The following is a 25,682-nucleotide window of genomic DNA, read 5'->3' as shown; positions in this document are numbered from 1 at the left end:
TGACGTGTTATGCGCCATAACACCAACAGCAGAATGGCTATCCAAATAACAAGGAAGTGTACAACACTTGCGTTACAGTCCTGGAGCTCTTTATCTAAATAATATCATATAATACATAGATATCTATATCATATAATACATATTATCATTGCCAAAAGCTGTGCACGCCTCCAGACGATCTTATGAATCACAAACGAATTTGTCGGGTTCTCCGACGTCTCTGGTTCTTTCACTTCCCCATCAATCTGAAGTAGACTGAACCGCGCGCTGCCTGCTGTCGGCTGCCCGCTGCCGGGCGGTGGTGCCTCGCGGCAACCGGTGGGAGGCAGCATATCGCAGTTCATGTACTTCAGGGAGTCAAAGCCAAAGTTCCTTTCCCCCAATTCCTTCTCAATCATGGCTGAGATAACCCCAACTACAGTCTCGTTGTGGAAATACAGGAGACGTGTTATGCGCCATAACACAAACAGCAAACACTTGCGATACAGTGTGTGTAATCACACACACACGTGGAGATTGCACGGCCGTGTCTCATTGGCGGGCCAAATTCTCTGGGTGGGCAAGGCAGAGAAAGGGGATGAGTTTAGATCCTTTAGGGCGACATATGGGACCACATTCCAAATCAGCGCGCTTGAGCCTCCGTTTTTTCAAAGGCAAGCAAAACACCTAGTGCTCGTTTTACACCGAACGCAAGTTTTAGCCACTGGGGGACCATAGGCAGGCTAGGGGAACTCATATTTATGTTAGAAAACCTCATAAAGTGAGTGATTTTCATGCCATGGGACCTTTAATATCAACAAAGTCACACGTGACCGGGGATGACGTCGGGCCGCCCGTCTATATAAGCCCACGTCACTCTGTTAAAAAAAGATAGTATTTTAAAAGTAGAATATCTTAAAAAGTATAAAATATTTTAAAAATCTGAAAAGAAGCGCGCGATTCCAAGCTATGCTGAATATTTTAAAATTCGAATGGAGTCTCTAGGTGAGAAATTGAGGAAGGAGATAGGTCCCAAAGTTTGTAGAGAATAATAAAGAGGAAAGAAAGAATAAAACTTATGAAGAACAATAGTTGAGCACTGCATGCAGCACTCACCTAATTACCCGTTTATATCGAATATATTGTAAGGTATCTACAATTATGTTTTTCTGTCTCCGCAGGCTCTCAAAGCACTCCAGGAAATGAGTTTGACGTCTCCTTGCTCTCTGCCTCCTCTCTCCACACGCCAAAGCAAAGCCATCCCTGTACAGGCCTTTGAGGTACACACGCATGCTCACACACACACATTCACACAACATATTTGATGTTCAATGTTGTGGGCTGCTGTTCTTCTGCTTTGATACTTGCGGTGCATACAGATTATCAACAAACCCTCAAAATGTATATTGAAACTGAATGAATGTCAAGTACTTGTGGCTCTCTTGAAAAGACGTAACTACCAACGTGCTGGCGGTAAGCTCCATTTATACAACAGTCATCCCTAGTCAATCAGAGTTTAAACTAGGCAATGAGGTCATCAATTTCTCCACATTTTACTGGGACCTTTTTCAGTGTGCGACAACACGCAAACAACACCCGACGAAAGTACTTCTGAGACCCAGTAAATAGAAATCAGCCTTTGGTCTCAACTGTTCAATAGTTCAGTCAGTTGACTCTAGTTGCTCTTCTAGTTTGATACCCAAGGGCCAAACCCCCGATTGACACATATCCTCTCAACCACTTCCACGCTGGTATGTTGTTGTCCCTCTCAATTAATTGCATCTCCACAGACACACACAGACAAACACTCAGGCACACTGAGGCAGTGTGCCTGAGATGAACCCATTTATTGTTGAAGTGTAGGATGAGCCTCCCCCCCCCTCACAGAGGAGCTGTTAGTGAGTCATGTGAGCACAAGGACTACCTAAAAAAAAATGCTCTTCACAAAGAAGATGCACTTTTAGCTTCCCCCTCCCTCTGTGTCTGTTGGTTTGTGTGTTTGTGTTTGTTCGCAAGCAATGCTGTGTGCTTATGTGGATGTGATGACCCCTGGAATCAATGTCGGGGATAAGAACATGGACGCAGGTGCAACATAAAGGAAGGGTATGGTGGAGGGTATGGTTTCTGCGTTCAAATGAACTTGTACAAGGAAAGACGGACACAGAATGAGCACCAAGAGGAGGACATGAGAAATGGAATTAGTCATTACGGTATGTTCCTCTGATTTGCCACTGACTTCCTGTTTGCACAGGAAGTGGTGGTGGGCTGAAGAGCAAGAGAAAGGTGGCAAACAATACATTTGTTTAATAATTGGTTTAAGCCGAAATCCAGTTTGAAACAGGACTTTGTATATATTTGTAGATTAAGATATGATGTTTGGACACTTTCCTGAGGTTCAAAACCTATCCAACCATAAATGATTCTGTAGTTCTGCTAAGATGCCCCCTGGTGGGGAGGCCATGGTGTGCCCTGTAAACGCATGGAAAAGCTCTATACCCCTCTCTCTCATCTCTTATCTAAAGGGTGTGTGGGTCTGGCTGTGGGAGTGGTTGTGTGTGCATGTTCTCTGAAAGTCTTTATAATCACCAGACCTGGCTTTGTGGAGTTTGGCTGCTATCCAGGGCCAGCCTTATGGTTAGGGTATGAACAGAAGCTGATCATAATGTGTGTGTGTGTGTGTGTGTATTTCCTCACCAACGCAGGTGAAGCTGGACGGCTGTTTGGCAGAGCTGGCCAAGATAGGGAAGAGCCAGAAGCACACTCTGTCTGTGGACGTGGAGGGGGGGAGGATGGTGGTAATGAAGAAGGTCAAGGACAGCCAGGAGGACTGGACCACCTTCACCCACGACAAGAGTGAGTAACGCCCCTCACGTACACACCCGCTCACACCCACACATTCACATTGCGAGTTGCTTCTGTGTTTTCAACCTGGATTTGAGTTTTACTTAGCGTTGCAAACTTTATTGTCAATCAAAGAATATTGTACGTCTTTGCCATGTTTCAATGGTACTATTACTATTGACTATTATACAACAGTTTGTTCCGGCCAAGTTATTTGATTGGACAAGAGGCATTCCATGAGGGCTGATATAGAGTATAACAGCACTGGGACTTTTAACTATACATGTATCACTCCGCTTTACAGATGTTCTAATAACCTTTAATGTTATCAACTGTCTTTATGTACCTAAGATAGCTAGTGTGTTTATGTGTTGCTTGGCAAAAGTTCAGTCCCAGTCTATTTGTGTTGGCGGAGCCAAATAAATCATTAAATAAACAAACAGATCATAATCTGTTGTTGCTTATTACTGTTAACTAATAATTGGTGCTTGTAGAACTGTTGTACAAAAGCAATATCACTCTCGAGGTCAATGCTTTCGTGTGATATAGCTTAATTGATTGCTCCCTTTGTCAATTTTGTTTTTTAAACATACAACGCTCCCTCTGGCTCCCTATCCACCACCCCGTGGTTCTGTCTCACTCTCTGGACGTGCCTCTCTCTCTCTGGTCCCTCCCGCGCTCCCTGTCCCTGATCTGCTCGCCCTCCCTCTGTGTGTGCCAGTCCGTCAGCTGATCAAGTCACAGCGGGTCCAGAATAAGCTGGGCATTGTGTTTGAGAAGGAAAAGGACAAGAGCCAGAGGAAAGACTTCATCTTCGCCAGTGCCAAGGTATGTGCATGACATGCGCACACACACACACACACACACACACACACACACACACACACACACACACACACACACACACACACACACACACACAAGGGCACATGTATACTGTCACGCGAATACATGTTATAGTGTAATACATTTACAATTTTGTAAATGTATACAACGCTTTTTTTTACTTACAAATGCATGTATAGAAGCTACCGTGTGTTTGTGTGTGTGCGTGTGCGCGCGCGTGTGTGTGTGTATAGCGGAGAGGAAGCTGTACAGACTTCGCATGAAGATATTGTTGCAATTTGATATAGTTTAAAACAATGCTTTCCTAAGGTCTGTAATTAAAAGAGAACAGGTTCAAAAACATTCCGATAGATAGATAGTTAAATATTTCTAAAGTGTAATAAGTAATATTTACGATGATTCAGAAGAAAAAGTCTTTCTGTCCCTTTAATGTAATGTTGCTTAGTGCTCATGCTATCAAGTGTTTTCCAGCTGACCGTTATTGATGTCTGTGTTTCTCAATCCCCGCCATCTCACATCATTACGCGTCGTTGTGATGTTTTTCAGAAGCGCGAGGCCTTTTGTCAATTGCTGCAGTTGATGAAAAATAAACATTCCAACCAAGACGAGCCAGACATGATTTCAATCTTCATAGGCACCTGGAACATGGGTAGGACTCACTCACTCACTCACTCACTCACTCACTCACTCACTCACTCTCTCACTCTCACTCACTCTCTCACTCTCACTCACTCACTCACTCACTCACTCACTCACTCGCTCGCCTCCTGACCTGACCCACGGCCGTAGTCAGAGACTCAACCAGAGGTATGAACCCCTCTCTAGGCTCGGTTCCCGCGCCCAAGGCCATGAGCTCGTGGGTGCTGTGTCGCGGCCTGGGCAAGACCCTGGACGAGATGACGGTGACCATACCCCACGACCTGTACGTGTTCGGGACCCAGGAGAACTCCATGTGCGACCGCGAGTGGGTGGAGTCCATCCGCGCCGGCCTGAAGGACCAGACGGACCTGGAGTACAAGCCGGTGGGTCCGGGGGTCTGAGTGGATGATGCTGGAGTGGCGGTAGCTCAGGAGGTAGAGCGGGTTGGCTGATAACCGCGAGGTTGCTAGGTCAATCCCCGGCTCCTCCTAGCTGAGTGTCCAGGTGTCCCTGAGCAAGGCACCTAACCCTAACTGCTCCAGACGGGCTGGCTGCTGCCATGCATGGTTGACTCCACCGTCGGTGTGTGAATGTGTGCATGAATGGGTGAATGTCAGGCAATATTGTAAAGAGCTTTTGATAAAAGCGCTATATAAATGCAGTCCATTTACCATCTATCATATGCTGGGTCACACCCCACTCTAGAAGGTTGATTAAGGTTGGTGAACATCGATCGGACATGTGGCCAACAAGATACATCACCTGACGACGGCAATGGGTATATTGCGCCCTGGCCTGGTGTTGCTGTGGTGCTATGGTGTGGTAGTTCACAAGCACCTAAAGACAAAGTTGGTTTCAATGGTGCCTTTTATTTTGTGGGAGAAGGGTGAACTTTTCCCCGTAAAAACAAAAAAGCTGTTCCATGTACATAGCAACACTTGGTTTCTATGTACGGAAGGTGAATCAATGTAAACAGAAAGTTTCCATTAACCAGACTAACGGAAGACAATGGTAGACTAGCCAAAACTAGCAGTTCCAGCCGAGCGCTCTTTGCCCCTTACCACACGCGCTCCTCTTCCTGTGTGATGACAGATCGCCGTGCAGACGCTGTGGAACATCAAGATCGCCGTGCTGGTGAAACCCGAGCATGAGAACCGCATCAGCCACGTGGGCGTGTCCAGCGTCAAGACTGGCATCGCCAACACGCTGGGTAACGACCGCAGTGCCATTCCCGCCCAAGCACATGCGATCACACACGAACACACACACACACACACACACACACACACACACACACACACACACACACACACACGTGATGTGTTAAGTTTTATTCTTGGGCTTCCTGCTGATTCATGCTGATTTTACAAAATACAAATTCATTGTTGCTGGTCGTTTCCTAGGTAACAAAGGGGCTGTAGGGGTGTCCTTCATGTTCAACGGAACATCTTTTGGGTTTGTCAACTGCCACCTGACCTCAGGGAATGAGAAGATTGCCAGGTAGGCACCCATGCACACATACACGTACACACACGTGCACAGATTCAACCACCAGAACCAGAATTGTCTACATGCTGCACTGTTAAAATACAATATAAACAGACTACCATTTCATGCTGCAAATAAGATCAGGTTCAGAACATATTAAAACAGGTGCTTCCTGAAGTCGATCCGCTGTTTTGAATCCGTGGCTTTCTTCTATAGGAGGAACCAGAACTACCTAGACATCCTACGGCTGCTGTCGCTGGGCGACAAACAGTTGAGCTCCTTCGACATCTCGCTGCGCTTCACACACCTCTTCTGGCTGGGAGACCTCAACTACCGGCTGGACATGGACATCCAGGTGGAGCACACGCACCACACACACCAGTCAGAGTTATCCAGACATTTGACTCACTGACGTCTCAAGGAAGTTCCCTTCGCGCTGTCTGTCTGTCTTCCTCCCTCTCTCACTGCTGATGCTACGATGTTTACTTGATGATTCATCGTTTTCATTATGATTGTCGCGCGTGCGTGCGTGTGTGTGTGTGTGTGTGTGTGTGTGTGTGTGTGTGTGTGTGTGTGTGCGTGTGCGTGTGCGTGTGCGTGTGCGTGCGTGCGTGCGCAGGAGATCCTGAACTACATCAACAGGAAGGAGTTTGACCCCCTGCTGAAGGTGGACCAGCTCAACCTGGAGAGGGAGAAGAACAAGGTGTTCCTCCGCTTCGGTCAGTACACCCGTCTGTCTGTCTGTCTGTCCGTTCCACTCTTCTCGGTTGTGGCGCAATATACAGGAGCTTATATCCTGTATATCCCCCCTCCCATGTGGCTCAAGTGACACCCAGTTTGGCAGTTTGTCAAACAGAAGGTTTCCAGGTGGTAACCACGTCATAAGCCGGAGCCAGAACAAACACTGGCCAGGCCCGTCGTCTCGGTGCTCTCTGTAGTCGACGCGTGTAATTAGAAGCTGGTTGTGTGAAACCCTGCAGTGGAAGAGGAGATCTCCTACCCGCCCACCTACCGCTACGAACGGGGCTCCAGGGACACCTACGTCTGGCAGAAGCAGAAGGCCACTGGGGTGGGTCCGCAGTACACACACACACGCATACACACTCGCACTCCAGCCATCTCCCTCCAGCAGCCGCACCCAACCGGTGGCCCGGGACCGGGGTCGTGACCTCGGTGTGGGGGCGCGGCCTGTCGCCGCGGTGTGGAGCCAGAGGCCAGGGACGTCCCCTCAAACGATGTCACCGTTTTGACCTGAGTCCCCTGTTATAAAAGCACTTTATACATTTTCAAAGATGCTATAAGGATAGTGTTTATTATTACTATTATTATTACTATTGCTATATACTCTTATTGTTTTTATTATGATTATTAATATGAAAAGGATGTTGGCGTACTAGCATCAACATTGTGTATTTCCTGTGTCTGTGTGTGTCTCTATCTCACACCTCCATGCCTGTCCCCTCTCTGGTCCTCAGATGAGGACCAACGTCCCGTCGTGGTGTGACCGGATCCTGTGGAAGTCCTACCCTGAGACACACATCGTCTGCAACTCCTACGGTGAGACCCGCTCTGCAGGATATCATATATATCACAACTTGTTTGTAGAAATGTAACAACAACAGTGCCGCACTGTGAGTCCGTCTGTAAAGGGATTGTTTTTGTTATATTCTCCCCCTGTGTCGTGTCAGGCTGTACAGATGACATCGTGACCAGTGACCACTCCCCAGTGTTCGCGACCTTCGAGGTGGGGGTGACGTCTCAGTTTGTCTCCAAGAAAGGTACATGGCTGAAATCCCACGTCCACTTTGTCTCAATGTCTCTTGATCCTTTAGGTCTATCAAAATCTGTGTGTCCGTATGTCTGTATGTCTTACCCTTTCTTTTAGTGCTAAGCTTGGTGTTAACTGCGTGTCCAACCCATGGTTTCTGTTTCTTCCTCTTCATCTGTGGGGTTCCCCAGGTCTGCCCAAGACTTCGGAGCAGGCCTACATAGAGTTTGAGAGCATCGAGGCCATCGTGAAGACGGCTAGCAGAACCAAGTTCTTCATTGAGTTTTACTCCACTTGTCTGGAAGGTGAGGGCTACAGAAACACACACCTATGTCCATGGGCTCGAAGGGGTTCAAGGATACACAAATTTGCCCAAAAAAAAAGTGATAATGATCAAGGTTTAATCAAAGAGAAGTTACCCCCCCCCCACACCCCTCAATGGGTTCCCTGGTGGATCAGGAAATGATGAATGATTGATTGTTCTGTCTTCGTCTTAATCTGCATCACTCTCTCTCGTCCTCCTCCTCCCATTCTGTCCACCCCCAGGCCGTCAGTATGCTAGTGTGTTGTGCGTTCTCCTGCCCTGCACCTCCTCTGCCCCTTTTTGCCATGTTGTGTTCAATATAAATGCCGTCTTATAACCTCCCTGCATCTCCCCCATGCTCCTCTTCCCCCACCTCCCTCCTTTGGTTCAACTAAACCTCACCTGACCACCCCTCTCTGCCCCACTCCTCTCTCTCTCTCTCTCTCTCTCTCTCTCTCTCTCTCTCTCTCTCTCTCTCTCTCTCTCTCTCTCTCTCTCTCTCTCTCTCTCTGTGTGTCCCCCTCTTTCTCTCACCCCTCCCTACAGAGTTCAAGAAGAGCTATGAGAACGACACCCAGAGCAGTGACAACGTCAACTTCCTCCGCGTGGGCTGGTCCAATAAGCAGCTCACCACCCTGAAGCCCCTCCTCTCTGAGATCGAGTACCTGCAGGACCAGCACCTGCTGCTCACCGTCAAGTCCCTGGACGGCTACGAGTCCTATGGTGGGGTTACAGTGCTGTGTGTGTGTGACTGTGATGACTGTGTGTGTGACTATGTAAGCAGAAGAATAGTATGTATGTATTTTTTAACTGGAATTATTGTGTTATGAATAAAACCTATACAGAATAATTCTGACTTAGTTAACTCATTTAACTAAGTCCTTTTCTCTGTTGATTTTGTGCATTTGCATACCTTGGAGGAAATGGGGTTGAATGTGTAAACCAATTATTGTGTTTTAAGGCATGTAAGGCATGATTGTATTGTGTCACAGAGAGGCTTGACGTGTTTTTGTGTCTGTGTGTGTGTGTGTGTGTGTGTATCTCCCTGTGTGTGTGTGTGTGTGCGTGTGCGTCTCTCGTCCACCAGGAGAATGTGTGTTGGCCCTGAAGTCGATGATCGGCAGCACGCCGCAGCAGTTCCACACGTACCTGTCCCACCGCGGCGAGGAGACGGGCAACATCCGCGGCTCCATGAGGGTCCGCGTGCCCTCCGAGAGGATGGGCACCCGGGAGCGGCTCTACGGTAACAAGGCTGTCACGCACCATGTGACCCTGCGGAACGCACTGCCATTGGTCCATTTTATACCCCGGAATAACCGTTGAATAAATGTGTTGTGTATGAAGATAGAGTGTATATGGTGTGGAGGTAGTCCAGTGGTTAGGGGGTTTATCTCCTGGTTGGAAGGTTCTGGGTCAAATATCTAACTGCTTTCTAATGATATGAATCTATCAAAAAAAGCTGTTATTCAAGAGACGCTTCCTGCTGAGCAAAGGGACCGTTTTTGTCATATCTTTGCGCAGATGAGCTACATTCTGAGCTGGGTCCTGAGCTGTGTTCTGAGCTGGGTTCTGAGCTGCGTTCTGAGTTGGGTTCTGAGCTGTGTTCTGAGCTGCCTTCTGATCTGGGTTCTGATATGGGCTCTGAGCTGGTTCTGAGCTGCGTTCTGAGCTGCATTCTGATCTTGGTTCTGAGCTGGTTCTGAACTGCGTTCTGAACTGCGTTCTGAGCTGCGTTCTGAGCTGCATTCTGAGCTGCGTTCTGAGCTGCGTTCTGAGCTGGGTTCTGACCTGTGTTCTGACCTGCGTTCTTGTGCTTGTGTTTCAGAGTGGATCAGTGTGGATAAAGACGACGCCGGTGGTCCCAAAGGCAAATCCACCCTGCTGCCCCGATCCGGACACGAATACGTCAAGTCTGTACACTCTCCTTTCATATTTCAATGAATCTATATCAATACTTATCAGACCTGCTTATACTCCGACCGTCACTGTGTGTTGCCGCTGGGCCTAAGCTGTGCTCCTGCTGATGTGCTGTGTGGGGCTGTGTGTTTGGAAGCAGGCCATCGCAGGGCCGCAAGCCTCTAGGAACAGAGCTGGGGAGGGTCAGCGAGGAAGGGGAGAGGAACACCAAGGAGGAGACTGCTACTAGGTAAACACACACACACAAACACACACACACACACACACACACACACACACACACACACACACACACACACACACACACACACACACACACACACACACACACACACACACACACACACACACACACAAACTAATGCTACTGCTGTGTGTGTGTGTGTCTCTAAGGTCCAAGCAGCCAGAGTCTCCCGACGACCCGTCGTCGTGTAAGAACAGCTACAACAACCCCGCCTACTACATCCTGGAGGGCGTCCCCAACCAATCAGCAGCGGTGGCCATGCTGCCGGAGCTCCTCCCGTCTACTTCCCTCGCCAACGCCCCGGCGGCCAAGCCCTCCGCCCCCTCGGCGCTGCCTCGCGCCAAGCCCGCCTCCGGCCCCCCCCATGGGCCCCCGGGCTCCCGCAGCAGGCCCCCAGTGGTCCTCTCCGTCGTCCGCACCATCAGCGAGGAGCCGTGCCCGGAGGAGGAGGGCGGCGGCGGCGGCGTGGTCCCGGGCCCGACTGCCGCCCCGGTGGGGAGCTCTCTGAACCGCCCGCCCCCGGACTTCCCCCCTCCCCCGCTGCCCAAAGGCGCCCCGGATATGGCCGTGGAGGGCCCCTTCGCCAAGCCCCGCCCCCAATTCCCCGACCTGGCCGAGGTGCGCATCGCCCCCGTCGCCTCGGCGCCGTTCGCCCTGGGGGAGGGCTACCAGAGAGGAGGGGGAGGAGGGGGAGGAGCTCTGGACGACCAGTCCTGCTCGGTGCTGCAGATGGCCAAAACCATGAGCGAGAGCGAGTTCTCTGGACAGACCCCCCGGGCCCCCTCGGCCCCGCCCCTCATGCGGGGGCCCGTTCTGGGGCTGGGGCTGGACGTGTGCCGCACCTTCCCCCCGAGACACCCCATCCCAGAGAGCATCGCCGAGGACACGCCTGAGGAGGTAGATGTAGTAGCTAGTGCTAGTTAGCCGTAGCTGCAGTAACAGACGCCCCTCTCTGTTGGAGTGAGACTGTGTTTAAAGGTTAAACTGACTTTAAACCGCTCTCTGTGGGAGTCAGACTGTGTATAAAAGGTTAAACTGACTTTAAACCGCTCTCTGTGGGAGTCAGACTGTGTATAAAAGGTTAAACTGACTTTAAACCGCTCTCTGTGGGAGTCAGACTGTGTATAAAAGGTTAAACTGACTTTAAACCGCTCTCTGTGGGAGTCAGACTGTGTATAAAAGGTTAAACTGACTTGAAACCGCTCTCTGTGGGAGTCAGACTGTGTATAATAGGTTCAACTGACTTTCGATGTGCACGTTCGTGGAAGCTATGAAGCTAATACACTTGGGCGGCCAGCCGAGGTAGAGTGTGTGGGAAACGCTAAATAAGGACCCTACTGGATTACTGATAATTAAATGACTGACTGGAAGTGATGGGGTAAAGGAGATATGACGCCATTTACATGCAACCTCATGAAAATTTAACAGACCGTAACCTTGACTAAATCTGTTGATTTCTCTTGGTTTGAACATGGTTGAGAGCAATTACAAAATGTGAGTACACAGCTCAACAAAATGTATAACCTGGGTCAAGTCCTTTTTTGACTTATTTTAGATATACCTGCAAGACTATCTATAACAGAATTATTCTGCTATCAATGTGCGGTTCCTGTCAGACACAACCAGAAGAATCATATGCTAATACAACAATTCCTGACATTCCCGCAAGAAAGACAACTACACCAGACTGGCCAACAGAGCGTCCATTGACTGTGGTGTTTTTGGTGCCCTCTGCAGGTTCGTTGGGGCAGCAGCAGCTCATCACTGTCGGTGGGAGAGTCCTCCGTCGGGGAGTGGCTCCAGAGGCTGGGCTTGGAGCGCTATGAGAAGGGCCTTCTGCACAACGGCTGGGACGACCTGGAATTCCTCAGGTACACATGCTTAGAAACCAGCAATTCAAAATGGATGGGTTCACACCAAGAATGTACACTATTTGAGTCAATTAGCAGACGCTTTTATTCAAATTCACTAACCGTGAATTCAGATGTATACAAGAAGCATGTAGAGGTCAGGCCTAATGCGCTACATGTAGGCTGCAGACTCGGGCGATCGAACACGCTTGCGTGCACTTTTCTGTCTCAGATACATACATACATACATACATACATACATACATATACCTATATAATATTAGATATTTTACTGAAGTGATATCAAATTGCATTCTTATTAAACAAGGATGGTTTCCATAAATGATCCTTTTTTCCTCCTCTGCAATATCGTACCCAACGCCCGTCTAATCTGTGATCCCCTCACACCTCTCTCCAGTGACATCACCGAGGAGGACCTGGAGGAGGCCGGGGTCCTAGATCCCGCCCACAAGCACATCCTGCTGGAGAGCCTGAGGCAGCAGAACCAATGAGATTAAGCCCCCTCCAACCGGGGACCCTGGTCCATCTGGTAACGGCTAGGGCCCAAGCTGGGGCAACATGCCAGCTCCCAGAACCAGAGTGAACCCGACGGAGCTGGACTGGGTGTCAATGTAGGCCAGGCAATTGCACTTCGTTTCTTTTCTGTTCAGTGGACACGTGTTGAACCGATACCATGTCCCCATCCCCCATGCTGTCATTACCAGCCCCTGTCAGACAGGGGCGGGGCTACCAGTGACACGGGTTTTGGACCATTCGCAGATGGCGAGAGGCTGCCGACTTGAATCCCACTACATCTTGCCCTGACCCCGACCCTCCCACTCTTCACCGCCGAGCCTGACCTGCTGGAGTCCATACCCCATGTGCTGAAGCTTCTCCTGAGAAACGTAGCCTACCTCCGAGGATAACTGTGTTGAATGTTCAAAGACCTTCAACCTGAGCGCAGCCATGAGGGAAGGGTTTGTCATCGGGAGAGAAGAACTACACATTGTGCCACCCAGAGTCTGAAACCTCAGCCAACACCCCCCCCCCTCCCCTCTCCTTTACCCCCGCCCCCACTGAAGAGCCTGAGTTTATGACGTTGTAGACTCTTAATCCTCCAGGCCCGGCCTCTGGATGACTGATGGCCTGAGGCCAGGCCTGGCCCCCAGCACCCCCTGGCTGGACTCCGCCCAAGCCTGAGGAGGGGCCTCCCACACAGACAGAGCTACTGTAAACGATACCTTTTGATCCCGTTATTCAGACAATGGAAATTTATGTCTGTTTTCTCCTTTTTTTAATATTGATTCAGTGTCTCTGCATGTATTTATGGCCCAAAGTATTTTTTGTTCTGTTTTGTTTCCGTTTTTTTCAAGATAAAGGGATTATTATTGAGCAAACAAACCAAACTATCACTGTGAGAGAATTGTAGAAGCTGTTTTATGTGCTGACTGATCTTCTTAAGGTCAAACACATTTCTTTTCACACAACGATAAGTTCCTCAGAAAACAAATAATTGTATTTGGCCAGAGAGGAATTATTAATCTTCTTTACGATTTAAAGATCAGTATAATCTTGAATCTACTTATTATTATTATACTTGCTGTTGAGTTCCATGACGTGGAGTTCCAGGCTTTTTAAGTCACCCTTTAACAGACTTTGAATTTAAGTAACATGTATTTCAGAATTGATTTACACAAGTAAGGATATAAATGTTCTTGCAGTTGTTGGATTTGACCAACAGGTGGCGCCGCTATTCCAGAAACCTTCTCAATAGAGGTCAAAGTGGAACTAGAGGGAAATTAACGCAACCAAAACAAGATAACAAAAGGATTTGTACTTAATAATTTACTGTTCGATTTTTTTTTGTTTCACATGAATATGCGTTGCTAATTAAGTCTTTCTTCAAGACTAAATATCCTGCCATTATTGCAATGAAACCAGAAGACTGAATCATACTTTGTGTTTTCAAGGGACATAATCCATAACTACCTAGGTTGTTTCATCACAATTCTGTGATACTTTGGGTAAAATACACCCATAGTGTCCACAATTCTTACCTTCCTTCTGTTATTTTTAAACCACACACACACAACATATTACATTCATCAATCTAACCTTACTGAGGATAATTTTAGTTCAGTGATTTAGTTCAGTGAGAAAGGTTTGTTTTCTTCAACTTTACATCCATTTGTTCTGGCCATCCTCTGTAGCAATAGGCCTTTGTTTTTTGATTGCAATGCAGTTTTGTTAAGTGCCTGTGTGTCATTGCATCTTAAGTTGCCATATAGAGAATATTTTTCCAATTGCTGTGTGTGTGTGTGTGTGTGTGTGTGTGTCTTCTGTGTCTGTGTGTGCTCTGTTCTCTCCATCCATTTTTTACACTGTACTGTTATAGCTCCTTGCTTGTACTTTAGTTGTTTTAACTTAATGACCGTGACTGTTATGTGACGTTATTTTTTCCCCAAATAAAACCTAATGTTTGCTTCATCTAAACATTTCTTAAATCTATTTGGTCTATTTTAAATTATTTGATGCATTCCCTGTCTACTTTTGGTGTTTGTTTTCTTTTTCTTTGAAAAACATTTGTAATAATTTAAACATTGGGCCCATTAGTTATCTTTAATAAATAACAGTGCCCATTTCTCCAGGATTGTGTGTCATGTGTTGTAGGCCTACAGTGGATTATTATGGAGGTGGTAGCCTAGTATCTGTTCAGTCTGGCTATACACTAAACTCCACTACACACACAAAGCCCATTTTAAAGAAGGACAGCAATTCAATTTCTTTTGGGCCCACCCTACACAGCCGTCTTCAGCCCTGCTTTTAGTGGTTTCAAGGTTTTGTGACATTTGAAGGTCTCTTCAGTTCTTTTCAGAGCCAATGTGTTGCTTTTACCAGTTTGGCTTTGTTGTTTTCGTATTTATGGTTGCAGCCATCCATGGGTAAATCGAGATATGACATGATTGGCCAGCCCAAACTGTTAGGGTCTTCCTTCAGGCTCTCCTGGGCCAGCGGAGAACTGCTGACGAGAGTCAAAAGACAAACTGGAAATCCAACCATGAGGAACCGATGGCATTTATTCTGCAGAACTGAGCAGCAACCATCTGCAGAAGCTGATTAACTGCCCTCAGGATTCCACAAAGAACACATGAAGTGTTGTGTGTCTCCATGACTCCAATGCTGCTGAAACTGCCCTCAACACCATATTTTGACCCCAAAATCTCTAGGGTTGATGCATGGGAGACCAAAAAAAGAGTGATGTAAAGGAAATCCCTGCTGTTGACTAAGTCGCAGACAGCACAGTTATGTAGATATCGAGGTTATGGATGGGAGAGGCCTTCCACCTGAACCATCTGTCCAATTCCGCTAAGTGATGTCGGCCAGACACGCAGAGATGCATGCCTCTACCTTGATTTCAGACCATTAAAAACAAATAAGTTGTGTCATCCTCGAAGCTGTTGTAGGATAGGCCACCAGGTGATTGAATGAGCCAGTGACTTGGTGTACAGACCGAAGAGGATAGGACCCAGGACAGAATCCAGGGGGACCCAAGTAGTGAGACAACAAGGGTCGGACACGGATGATCATACCCAGGTTACCCTGTGGATCCATTCCGTGAGGTATGTTGTGGACAGGAAGAGGGCGGAGCCTGAGACTCCCAGTTGTGCGAGGTCTCAGAGGAGGAGCCGGTGGTTCACTGTGTCAGTCTGCTGAGAGGTCCTGCAGAATGACAGAGGAGGAGAGACGTTAAGTGGCCTTCCCTGAATCCAGACTGGTGAGGGTCCAGAAGGCTGTTCTGGTGAAGGTATGCAGCAGTGAGTTCGGAAAAGAGGGCAGAGAATATATTCTTGCATGTTAACTGATGCTTGATGTTGACTTCTGTGCTCAAGGGCATTTCTAGGCCTAAAGGGTCGCCTAGAGTGCCACCTGGGAGGGCGCCAATTGTATACACCCATATATATATATATATACATATATTTGTATATTTGAATTATTCAATTCAATTCAGTTCAACCAAATGTTGCATTTGCTGCACTCCAAGCAGTTTTCAATTCCGAAAAATCAATTTGGTTTCTGTGAGATGAAGGCGAAGGCCGGTGGGGAAGGGGCTGTGGGTGGACGGTCAGTGCAGCAGTTGGCAGTTCATTTGGTGAAATGTTCCGTCTGACCTGAGCTCGAGCCTATAGATCAAAGCCACCGGGGGTGCAGTTTAGGAAAAATAGTCACATTTTATGCTGCACTTTTATTTATTTTGTGTCATGTTATAATGGTAAAATTGAAAAGGTTTTTCTTTTTTTGGTAGATGGTTTGGGTTAGCATTATGGTTTGCAACTTTGCTGTCTACTTAGTAATTTGTAGTTCAAATGTATTCTCCATTTACTGATATTCTTTTCAGTCTGGTTTCCCTGACTGCAACAGAACCATCTCACTGATGTGGCTCATGCTGGCATTGAGTTATTATTTCTAACAGATCCTTTTCTAAATAAGTGTAATGGGTACTTCAGTTTGTTTCTTTGTTTGAAGGTTCTGTACAGTATGGGAATGAATATGGCCCTACGTACGAGCAGAACTTTGACCCTTCAACACCTCCTCAAGTGGTAGGGAAATGTTTTTTTGTGGTGTGTCGACCCTCCTAGTTTTGATCTGTTGTAACTGTTTGATAGAGGATCCTGATGATGACATACATTTGGCTGTTTGTTGTCATATATAAAAGGATAGTAAGGGTGGTGGGGTCAAAAGCCGGTGTATTGTACGGTTTGCAGATAATGATCCATGACACTGTTTCCATGCAGGAGATCTCTACCTGAGTGTGTGTGGAGATGGCTGGTTTAACCTGTGCACACTGACTACTCAATGTGTAACAGGTGTGCAGCCTTACCCAGCCCAGAGTCCAATCAGACTCGGGCCAGGTGAGGCTGCCTAAACCAGCCATCATCCGCACACACTCCACAATAGTTATGTATAATAGTTTTTACAACTTAGGCCCAGTCAACAAAATGTAATATGTGAGAGAGTAGAAGTATTCTGCTGCTGTCTGCTGTAGAGGTTTCTGTCCCACATCATGTATAGAACAAAGTTGATCCACCTCAGTCACCCTATGAACCTTCCCCTTCAACTTGACCAAATCCTAATCCTAACTTAATACCTAAACGTAACCATCTCTAACCTTAATTTATTTAACTATCTTTAACCTAATATCTAAACATGAACATCGGTAACCAAATATCCAAACTTAACAATGACCTAAACTTTACTATTTCTAACTTTTTTACCTACAACTAACCATCCATAATCTTGTACCAAAAGTGGAACTTTTACAAACTACCTAAACCAAAATGTCCCTGTTGTTTGAAGAATACCTGGCAGGTCGGCACCCCCATTTCATTGAAGGAATTTGTATTCAGTCAAAATAGAAATGGAAAAACAAAATACTGTTGACTATTGCAAGATGTCAAAAAAAGAATCAGATCATTGAGCAGTCTGAGTAGTGCTTCCATAATGTACATTTATTAGAATATGTAGGGTAGTGCTATATCTTCTCATTCACTAGAGCTCTCATCACTTCATCATTGAATGGAAATACTGGACATAAAGACAGGCGCTTGAATGAAATACATTTTTAGATCAACGTGGGGAAGAAAAAAATCTACCTATTTATATTACTAATTACAGGATTACCTTTCAAGTAACAAGGGGTCTGTGTAGCGGTTCAAAAAAGATCTGCATGTTGGTCAAAATAAAATATTAATAAATACACTAGTTTGCATTTTAAGTACATATGCGGCTTTCCCTTCAACGTATCAAATTTCAGACCTGCCCCCATGACGACCGATAAAAGAAGAAACTAACGCAAGGCAACATTAACTACAAACAATTGCTCTTTTGATGGAGGATCGGCAACAGCAATACAAGGGAGCGTGGAACAATTGTCGTTATTCTGTGTGAAGACTGCTAAACATTAGTGAAGATGCCATGGAACGTTGGTGTTTTTGTCATACTGCCCATGTGTCAGCCTTGTTTGTGAAGAGAAAAATAGACGACGATTGTTGGGTATTTGCACAAAATCTGTGTGTGTGCCAGGAGCTGCAAAGAAAATACAAAACATTATAATCCATGTGCCACCAAATTGAAACAGACAATGAAGTTATTGCACACATATCATGAAATGCTATTTAAAGAATGGCAATCAAATAGAGATATTATGTTTCAAAGGTTTTTTTGGAAGATAAAACTCCTATACCAAATTAAGGCAAAGCATCATAACAGACTGGTCTGAAACTACTCTGAGGGCAAGATGGTCAAACTGGGTTACCAGCCTTCTGTACAAGTCCTGTTAGGCTGTCAGGAATGTGCAGCTCTGTCTGCAACTGGGAAAACACCATAGAGCTACCATTCCGTAATCTATAGGTAAAAACGTGAGGTGACTGACAACAATGGATTTAGTTTTGAAAATTGCGTGTGTGTTTGTGTGTGTGTGTGTGTGTTTGTGTGTGTGTGTGTTTCTGTATATTTGTGTGTGTGTGTGTGTGTGTGTGTGTGTGTGTGTGTGTGTGTGTGTGTGCGTGTGTATATACGTGTTCTTTTATGCGTGCATGTTCGTGTGTGTGCATGTGTGTGTGTGTGTTTGTTTGTGTGTGCATGTTCGTGTGTGTGTGTGTGTGTGTGTGTGTGTTTCGTACATACTTCAACAGTTTTGATTAAAGTGCCCGTGGGAGATGGGTGGGAGGGAGAGAGGGTGTGAGAGACCCATTAGGGATTGGGAAGAGAGATGATGAGGGAACGAGAGGGATAAGGCAGAGAGTGGGGGTGGGGGATGAGCAAGGGGGAACGAGAAGGAATGGAAGTGATGGGACAAGAGAGGATGAGGATGAGAGAGGAAAGGAGATTGACAGAGAAAGGGTGAGGGTGTTTGCTTTTGAGGGGATGGAAAGGGGTTGGGGGGATGACTTGGCCTTGATACAGTAAAGACCAGGCGGATGGGAAGAAGACAGAGAGAAAGGAGGAAGAGGGGTCTGGTGAGGGAGGAGTGTTTCCTGAACCTAATTGGATTTAGGAGTGGCCGTGTTTTGCCCGAGACAGGGTTTAGGGTACCCTGGTGGGACCGGTTGGTGGGGGGGGGGTCTCCTCCTGGGGTGTCTCCCAGGGGCTTAGAGGAAGTGGTGTTCTGCTTGCAACAGTATGCCTTTTGTCTCCTGGTGGGGGTGGGCTTGTGTTTAGCTAGCTGCTTAACACTCGGAGCTCACTGCCATTCTCAGCTACTGTCACTCGGAATTGGCGTGGAGGGGTGTGCGTGTGTGTGTGTGTGTGTGTGTGTGGGGGTTTGTGTGTGTGACATATCCTAAGTGCGCTTTCTCCGCACCGCAAACCATTCAACAGCTTGATGTGGTAGAGGGACGGAGACAGAGAGCGCGCGTGCCAGAGAGAGAGAGAGAACCCGACAGCAGAGTGTGGGAGTGTGGTTGTGTCTGCGTGCGCCATGTACGCGAATGTATGCATATCACCTTCACAGTGAATCGAGGTGTGCATGTCCCAGGGCAGGATGCATATCCTTTAACACACACACACACACACACACCTCATGAGAGCTTTTTGTGGGGTTGCGTCAAGGGGCCTGTACAGGAATTCTTTATACAATTTTAAATAGAGTGGACCGCTCAGTGTCTCTCGTCAACCTATCATCTTTTCTTCTTCTTCAGAGGTCGAACCATCGCTATTCATATTAGACATAATTAGACATAATAACATATTGGTATTATTCAGTCCTTTGTGAGAAACGTCTGAGTCTTCTGTTTCCATCACAAGAGGGGGAAAGGGCGGGGTGGGGGGGGGGGGTGGGCATGTGTCCACTATAACTGAAGGGGTGGGGGGCTGGGGTCGGTGGGTGCTGGACACGTGCACTGCATGTTTAGAGAGTTTTCGATCCCGTTGCTGACACAACGGCAATCAAACTCATCACCGACCTGTGATTTTCTTCAATCTCTGGGTCTTTGCAAGAATTTCACAGCCTGTTGTTGTTGTTGCCGTTGTTGTTGCCGTTGTAGTTGTTGCCGTTGTTGTTGTGGATCTGTTGCTGCAGGATGCTGAAACCAGTGACGTCACTGCAGTACATAACCGTCGATTCAGGGGAGTCCTGTTGTAAGTGGGTTTCGCCCGTATACCCAACCCTAACCCCAATCCACAAAACCTATACAAAATCATGTTCCTCAACCAACCAATCAACCGCCCACAGAGCCTCTCTGGCCCTATGCGTGTGTGGCGTGTCTCTGTGTGCTTCAGAACAGGTTCGTCTTGAGGGACGGGTTGGGTTTTCTGTGGAAAGAGGACAGCACGCCTGCGAAGGGCCCGGTCATGCTGTCTGCCGGCTGCCAGGCCTTCAGAATCTCCTGCGTCTGGACGGCGGGCTGGGCCATGGCCGGGTTGGAGGGCCCCAGGCTGGGCCAGCTGGGGGCCTTCAGCCCCTGGAGCACCGGGGAGCTGGAAGTGTTTGCGTAGCCGCTGTTGGGAGGCACGGGGCTGGGGCTCAGGCTGGCGGGGCTGCCCATATTCCCATTGGCTGAGCCCGGCAGGGAGGCGGTGCTGTCGGGCGTGGGGCTGCAGGTGGACTCCTTGGACTCGTCGTCGTCGGAGGAGGAGCGGTGGTCCCCGGGCTTCTTGCCCGCAGAGCTGCTGCTGCTGGTGGAGCTGCCGGCGCTGCCCCCCGAGCTGTTGGCGTTGGACTTGGCGTTGGCGGCGCGCTCCTGCTTGCGGAACTTGGCGCGTCTGTTCTGAAACCAGACCTGATGCACGGATAGCAAAAAACAAGATGAGGGATTAATGAGACGTTTCATGGGCCTGAAGCACGTTAAATAATGTTTTTATGGGAATTGTATTTCATCATGTGGTGGGATTTATTTGGTTTAATTCCAATGGTGGGATTTTATTGATTTTTATAGCATAACAATTCCATAGGCCTGCCTATTGTTTTGTTGTTATTTTATGCATCTGGCTTTAAACCCTTACCTGCACGCGGGCCTCTGTGAGATCGATCTTCAGCGCTAGTTCCTCGCGCGTGTAGATATCTGGGTAGTGGGTTTCCGCGAACACGCGCTCAAGCTCCTTCAACTGCGAGCTCGTGAAGGTCGTTCTGATGCGCCGCTGCTTCCGCTTCTCGTTCAGGCCGGAAGGGTCCGAGAAGAATTTGTAGGGAACTAAGGAAAAAGAACGTCAAGAAGGGGAAACATGAATGACCTCACTTCATTAAGCCACGCGAGACCATCATGGGCTTAGATGGGAGCGGGACCCTTGTGGTATGTGAGGAGAAATGTGGTTGATATAAATCCATTACAATGTTTGGACATACTCAATCATAATTAAAGTAGTCAAATTAAATATATAAGAATAAGTTTTGTTTTTTTCTACAAAGACGAATATAATGACACGGTAAATTTTGACCTATATGATAGGCTAGGCCTAAATGAAATCACATCAATAGCCTTCATGAAGGAAATAACCCATAGAAACAATTGAAGAATGTACAAAACTATAGATTTACAATGTGTTACTCCTGACTGTAACGAAACAATAACATAATAATCTGTTAATGATCGACACAGCTTTCCCAGCGACATGCCTCCAGAATGTGTGCGGCTTGATATTATTAAATGTGGTTTGTCTAAATGTTTAAATGTTCTGGCGATATCTATGTGAAAAATAAACATGTGTAAGGAAAGAGATACCGCAGATGAACATTAAATATGATGCGCATATTATCGTGGATGTTTGTCGGGATGAGCGCCACCCCATTCGCCTATATGAAATATGTTTTTATTTATGCGGCTGATGTTATTTTTGCTTCGAGAAAAATGAATAATATCTCATAATTAATGAAAATGTATGTTTTTATGTTTTTTGTAGGTTTGGAATTTGGGACCAGGGGAACACGGTTGATTGCCACATTCCCGGACAGCCGGGTCCGACCAGTTGGTTTGGTGGCGCAGCAACATGATGCGTAATTATTCCACAATGTTGTGACGTTGGGCACATTTTTATTAGCTTTTATTTGAATTAATAATTATTCCACAATGTTGTGACGTTGGGCACAATTTTATTAGCTTTTATTTGAATTCCTTGTTTCCTCCTTGTTCGGATGTAATGGACACAGATTAGCCTGAGATCGGCATCATCATAGTCAGAGTCACTCATCATTTAACTCATCATAGTTAAATGATGAGTTTTCCTTCCTTATCCCTTCCCTTATCTTGTAATTGAAAGTTGATGGACTAATATAATTTCGAATGATATAAAATGCAGATATGCATTTTAGCCTAATTTAATTAATTCAGGTTTAGCGAATTTACTATGAACCTAAAAACACAAGGAACAGACAAAACCAAAAGGCCTACATCATATTACATTGACCAAATATATTATCAATATTGCATTAATTCGCAATCAAAGTAAATAAACGGACAATGCAGAAAATTGTTACTAACACCATTTTACCAACTATTTCTCACGACTCCGATGGTGCTTAAAGTGACAGCAGATTTCAACCCAAACAAACCCGAAGCATAACGGGACCGAACGGAACACATCGTACCTGTGGAGTAAGGGGTGGGCTGGTGCTCGCGCAGGGCCCCCAGGGTGCAGCTGGCCGTGCTGAGCGGGGTGCAGCCCGGGTTGGAGAAGGGCCCGCTCCGGATGGGGTTGTACTGGAACGAGCTGGCCTGGCTGCACGAGCTGAAGTCCGCATAGGCCGACGCCTCCATCGCGGCCATGCACGAGTCGTAGGAGTTCAGGTACGAGTAATCCATCTTATACATCGAAGGTCAGCGAGTGACACCCACGAGTATTTCAAACCAGACGCGCACGATTTGAGAATTAAAAACGAAAAGATTCGTCTAGGAAACAGTGTTTTTTTTTTGGGGGGGGGGGGGGATATGCCGTTGTCTTTGAACGCTGGTCGAAATGTCTCTATTTCCAGCAAGGTCTCCTGCTACTGCGCTCTCCTCGGCTCGACTCGGTCCTCCGTCCCCTCGGATCTCTTCTCCTTGTCTTCTCTGAGACGCAGTTGTTCTTCCTTTAGCTTGATACAATTATCCAGAAATTGCCCCCCCTCCTGTTTCAGTGTTAAGCGTCTTGCTTAAAGGTTGTTATTCTCATGCTTTCTCCTCGTCCAGGTTATTCTCTCTGTGCGTCTGTGTGTGTCCGTGTCTCTCCTGCTCCTGTTTGACAGCGCACTGTGCTGCTGCCCCGCGCGGCGCTTATAATAAACTTTGGTGGAGAGCGAGACAATAGCGAGGCGGTGGTCTTTTTCCATGACAATGCCTCGAGAGTCTATTGGGGGGGCACAGCCAGTGATCGCTGACACGGACGGCCCCCTTGCAACGCGCGCACCACTGCGCATGCGTGGGGAGGCTTGGAGCCTTGGTCGCCATGATGGAAGCGCAGGTACAGCCTATAGCTCGTGCGGGCCGATGACTTGAGATACCTTGAGGTGTTTTGTATGTAGACTTATTATTTCTAACCGCATGTTATTTGTTGGGCTATAGGTATAACCCTTTGAACGTGCAGATTATTATTATAATTAGATGGCGCAGGGGCGCAGCCAAGTAATGCTCGAATGCTTGATATCCAATGTCGCCCCAGAATTACAAAGTTATAAGGTGGATTTAATTGTTGGCCTGTTTAATTGCTGTTTATACGGTTTGGTTTGACATCAATTTATTTATTTGAAGATCAAACGTAACAGGCTGTTTTCATAAGTGGCACATCGTCCAAACGGTGTTCATATGTGAGGTGGGTTCTGGCTCCCGGTAGGATTCCTGATATTAAAAGCTTGATTTGTTGATTCCTATCTATTTTACGAAGATGTCACCCAAGTGAGCGTCAGTTTGATGTAAGACCAGGGAGAGGAGACTGCGGGCTGCGAAGGAGCACCTCGGACAAGTGGCGACTGCGACCGACTAACCATAAATGCATTGACGCCCCATCAATTGGTTTAAGTTTATTGTGCAGTGTCACACGATGTGATAAGTCATATTCCACACGGCCCACAAAACACTCAGGGCTTGAAAAACATGAAGGGACGAGCAGGGCATTTATAGGGAGCCCATCATTGCTCAAGTCTCCAGTTGGGGTATTTAGCTTCACAGTTGTTCGGCCGGATATTCGATCTTGGACCCGTTTTTATGGAATTAAAATGCTTTTTGTTACCGAATAAATCCCACTAAATAATGTAATCCGCAAAATAAAATTATCGTGTATACGCACAAACGGTAAATTGATTACGTTTGTAAGGCCTTACCACATGTGCGGCTCGCGCGCGCGTGTGTGTGTGTGCGTGTGTATGTGTGTGCACGTGCGAGTGAACAATACATTAATGGGGTTTAAAATGTGCACTCTTGGCTCGGACACCCCAGTGGCTCTACGCGCCATAATACCATTACGCCACCGCACGGACTCACGCGCGAGCGCTGCTTCGCCGCCACGAGGATCCGTAGCCCTTAAATGTTTGTGGCAGTTGAATAAAAAAACGGTTATCGATTAAATTAAAATTGTAGGCTTGTTTAAAAAATTAGTGCATTTAGCCCGAATTGTTGTTAAACCCTATTTATTTTGCTCAATGGATTTTATATTATTATGGATCATGTTATTGTTCTCAATGCACCACTCTAATTCAGTGTTCAACTTATTTATCATTCATATTCGATCATGTTTATTATTAATTGCGTGTTTATGCTTTAGCTCGAAATTGAATCAGAAGACGAGCCAAATTATAGCTATTCTAATTAAATGGGAGTTTAATACGTGTCTGTTTCTTCACTCTGCAAAAATGCCCTATTGGTAAGATATAAATAATTAGCCAATCATAATTCCGATATGATCCCGTGCCTCGCGCAGGTTTTCAGCCAAGGCCCGCGCTCGTTTCGCTCCCGCGTTTTGGGGATTCTTTGGGAATGCACGTGAGATCAAAGTGAAATGTTTCCTGGTCCTGCTCACCATTCCCCTCATACAATAAGCATATCTGAAAGCTGCACAGTCTGTTGGATAGCACGTCCCGTCTGCTCGGGTTCAGAGGTGAGTTTACCAAAAAAGTTAAACAGTTTCAAAGTTAAACTGCCCGGTCCTTGTTTCTGCTCCCCAAAAGAGCAGCAGCGACCCCAGGCCTCTTCGCTGGTGACTTAATCCCTTCAAAGGGTGGTCGTCTTCTCCCCCAAGCCCATAATCCGTCCTCCGACGCTGGGGGACCATAGTGGAGGGTTTAACTTTGGACTTTTGAATTCATGGGCGATTTAACGGAAACAGTAACGAAGATCATTTAGATTCATGACGTCTGAGTCAACAGCACGAGGGACAATGGTCACAAGAGGATCCTCGAGATCCCTAAGAGCGACCCTATGATATATCAAACCCTATGAGTGATCAGGCCCGAGGTTTCGGGGTTCGGAGAAGATGTGAACCTAACGAAGAGACTGAAACCCCATCTTACACATAGAACGAATGTGCGTCAAGTTTAACCCTTTGTCCCAGTGTTTATCGACTTTAATTCAAATAAAAACGAAAGCCATATTTTCGGATGATTATTGTTGAATTGTACTATTGTTTCGGTGAGATGTAAACTGACTTAAGTGAAAACGAACAATGAATTTCTTTTGCCATTGTATCAGAAAGCATCTAATTTCAAAGAACGAGAAGCTATGATAAAATAATTGAATTCCCAGGAATCACCTTCTCTGCTCCGGCTATCCCCCTTGACGATAATTATTTTGGAAGGTCGTCTTCCAGTTCCCGGGGATTGAAGACTGACCACCTCCATTACACACT

General features: G+C 46.8%; 2 protein-coding genes across 4 annotated transcripts in view; one reads left to right on the top strand and one right to left on the bottom strand.

The window, feature by feature from the left end:
• Positions 1 to 14,454, top strand: part of inppl1a (inositol polyphosphate phosphatase-like 1a) — a 29,186-nt gene extending 14,732 nt beyond the window's left edge. The window contains exons 8-27 of one of the 2 annotated variants that reach the window (XM_079733211.1): positions 1,161 to 1,259; positions 2,682 to 2,832; positions 3,542 to 3,648; positions 4,213 to 4,315; positions 4,492 to 4,688; positions 5,398 to 5,515; positions 5,709 to 5,805; positions 6,010 to 6,148; positions 6,413 to 6,512; positions 6,774 to 6,862; positions 7,269 to 7,350; positions 7,482 to 7,571; positions 7,753 to 7,866; positions 8,412 to 8,588; positions 8,953 to 9,108; positions 9,691 to 9,775; positions 9,922 to 10,011; positions 10,176 to 10,923; positions 11,764 to 11,897; positions 12,295 to 14,454. In XM_079733211.1, coding sequence (XP_079589337.1) covers positions 1,161 to 1,259; positions 2,682 to 2,832; positions 3,542 to 3,648; positions 4,213 to 4,315; positions 4,492 to 4,688; positions 5,398 to 5,515; positions 5,709 to 5,805; positions 6,010 to 6,148; positions 6,413 to 6,512; positions 6,774 to 6,862; positions 7,269 to 7,350; positions 7,482 to 7,571; positions 7,753 to 7,866; positions 8,412 to 8,588; positions 8,953 to 9,108; positions 9,691 to 9,775; positions 9,922 to 10,011; positions 10,176 to 10,923; positions 11,764 to 11,897; positions 12,295 to 12,388 — 2,970 coding nt within the window. In that variant the 3' untranslated portion in view covers positions 12,389 to 14,454. Of the gene's footprint in view, positions 1 to 1,160; positions 1,260 to 2,681; positions 2,833 to 3,541; positions 3,649 to 4,212; positions 4,316 to 4,491; positions 4,689 to 5,397; positions 5,516 to 5,708; positions 5,806 to 6,009; positions 6,149 to 6,412; positions 6,513 to 6,773; positions 6,863 to 7,268; positions 7,351 to 7,481; positions 7,572 to 7,752; positions 7,867 to 8,411; positions 8,589 to 8,952; positions 9,109 to 9,690; positions 9,776 to 9,918; positions 10,012 to 10,175; positions 10,924 to 11,763; positions 11,898 to 12,294 lie in introns of both variants that reach the window. The other variant, XM_079733210.1, reaches the window with a different exon arrangement.
• Positions 14,455 to 20,149: 5,695 nt separating this feature from the next.
• On the bottom strand, positions 20,150 to 22,678 carry phox2a (paired like homeobox 2A; the record flags this gene model as incomplete). Of its 2 annotated transcripts, none has more annotated exons than XM_079731645.1 (3): positions 20,150 to 20,689; positions 20,877 to 21,064; positions 22,456 to 22,678. In XM_079731645.1, 3 exons carry the CDS (start codon positions 22,676 to 22,678, stop codon positions 20,150 to 20,152), a joined length of 951 nt encoding a protein of 316 aa, XP_079587771.1. The 2 variants fall into 2 exon arrangements, with proteins under 2 accessions (XP_079587771.1, XP_079587772.1); XM_079731646.1 differs by having other exon boundaries at positions 20,150 to 20,653.
• Positions 22,679 to 25,682: the final 3,004 nt, after the last annotated feature.

This window comes from Pollachius pollachius (genome assembly GCF_949987615.1).
Source record: "Pollachius pollachius genome assembly, chromosome: 3".
Lineage (NCBI taxonomy): Eukaryota > Metazoa > Chordata > Actinopteri > Gadiformes > Gadidae > Pollachius > Pollachius pollachius.
This window is presented reverse-complemented; position numbering and strand designations above follow the sequence as displayed.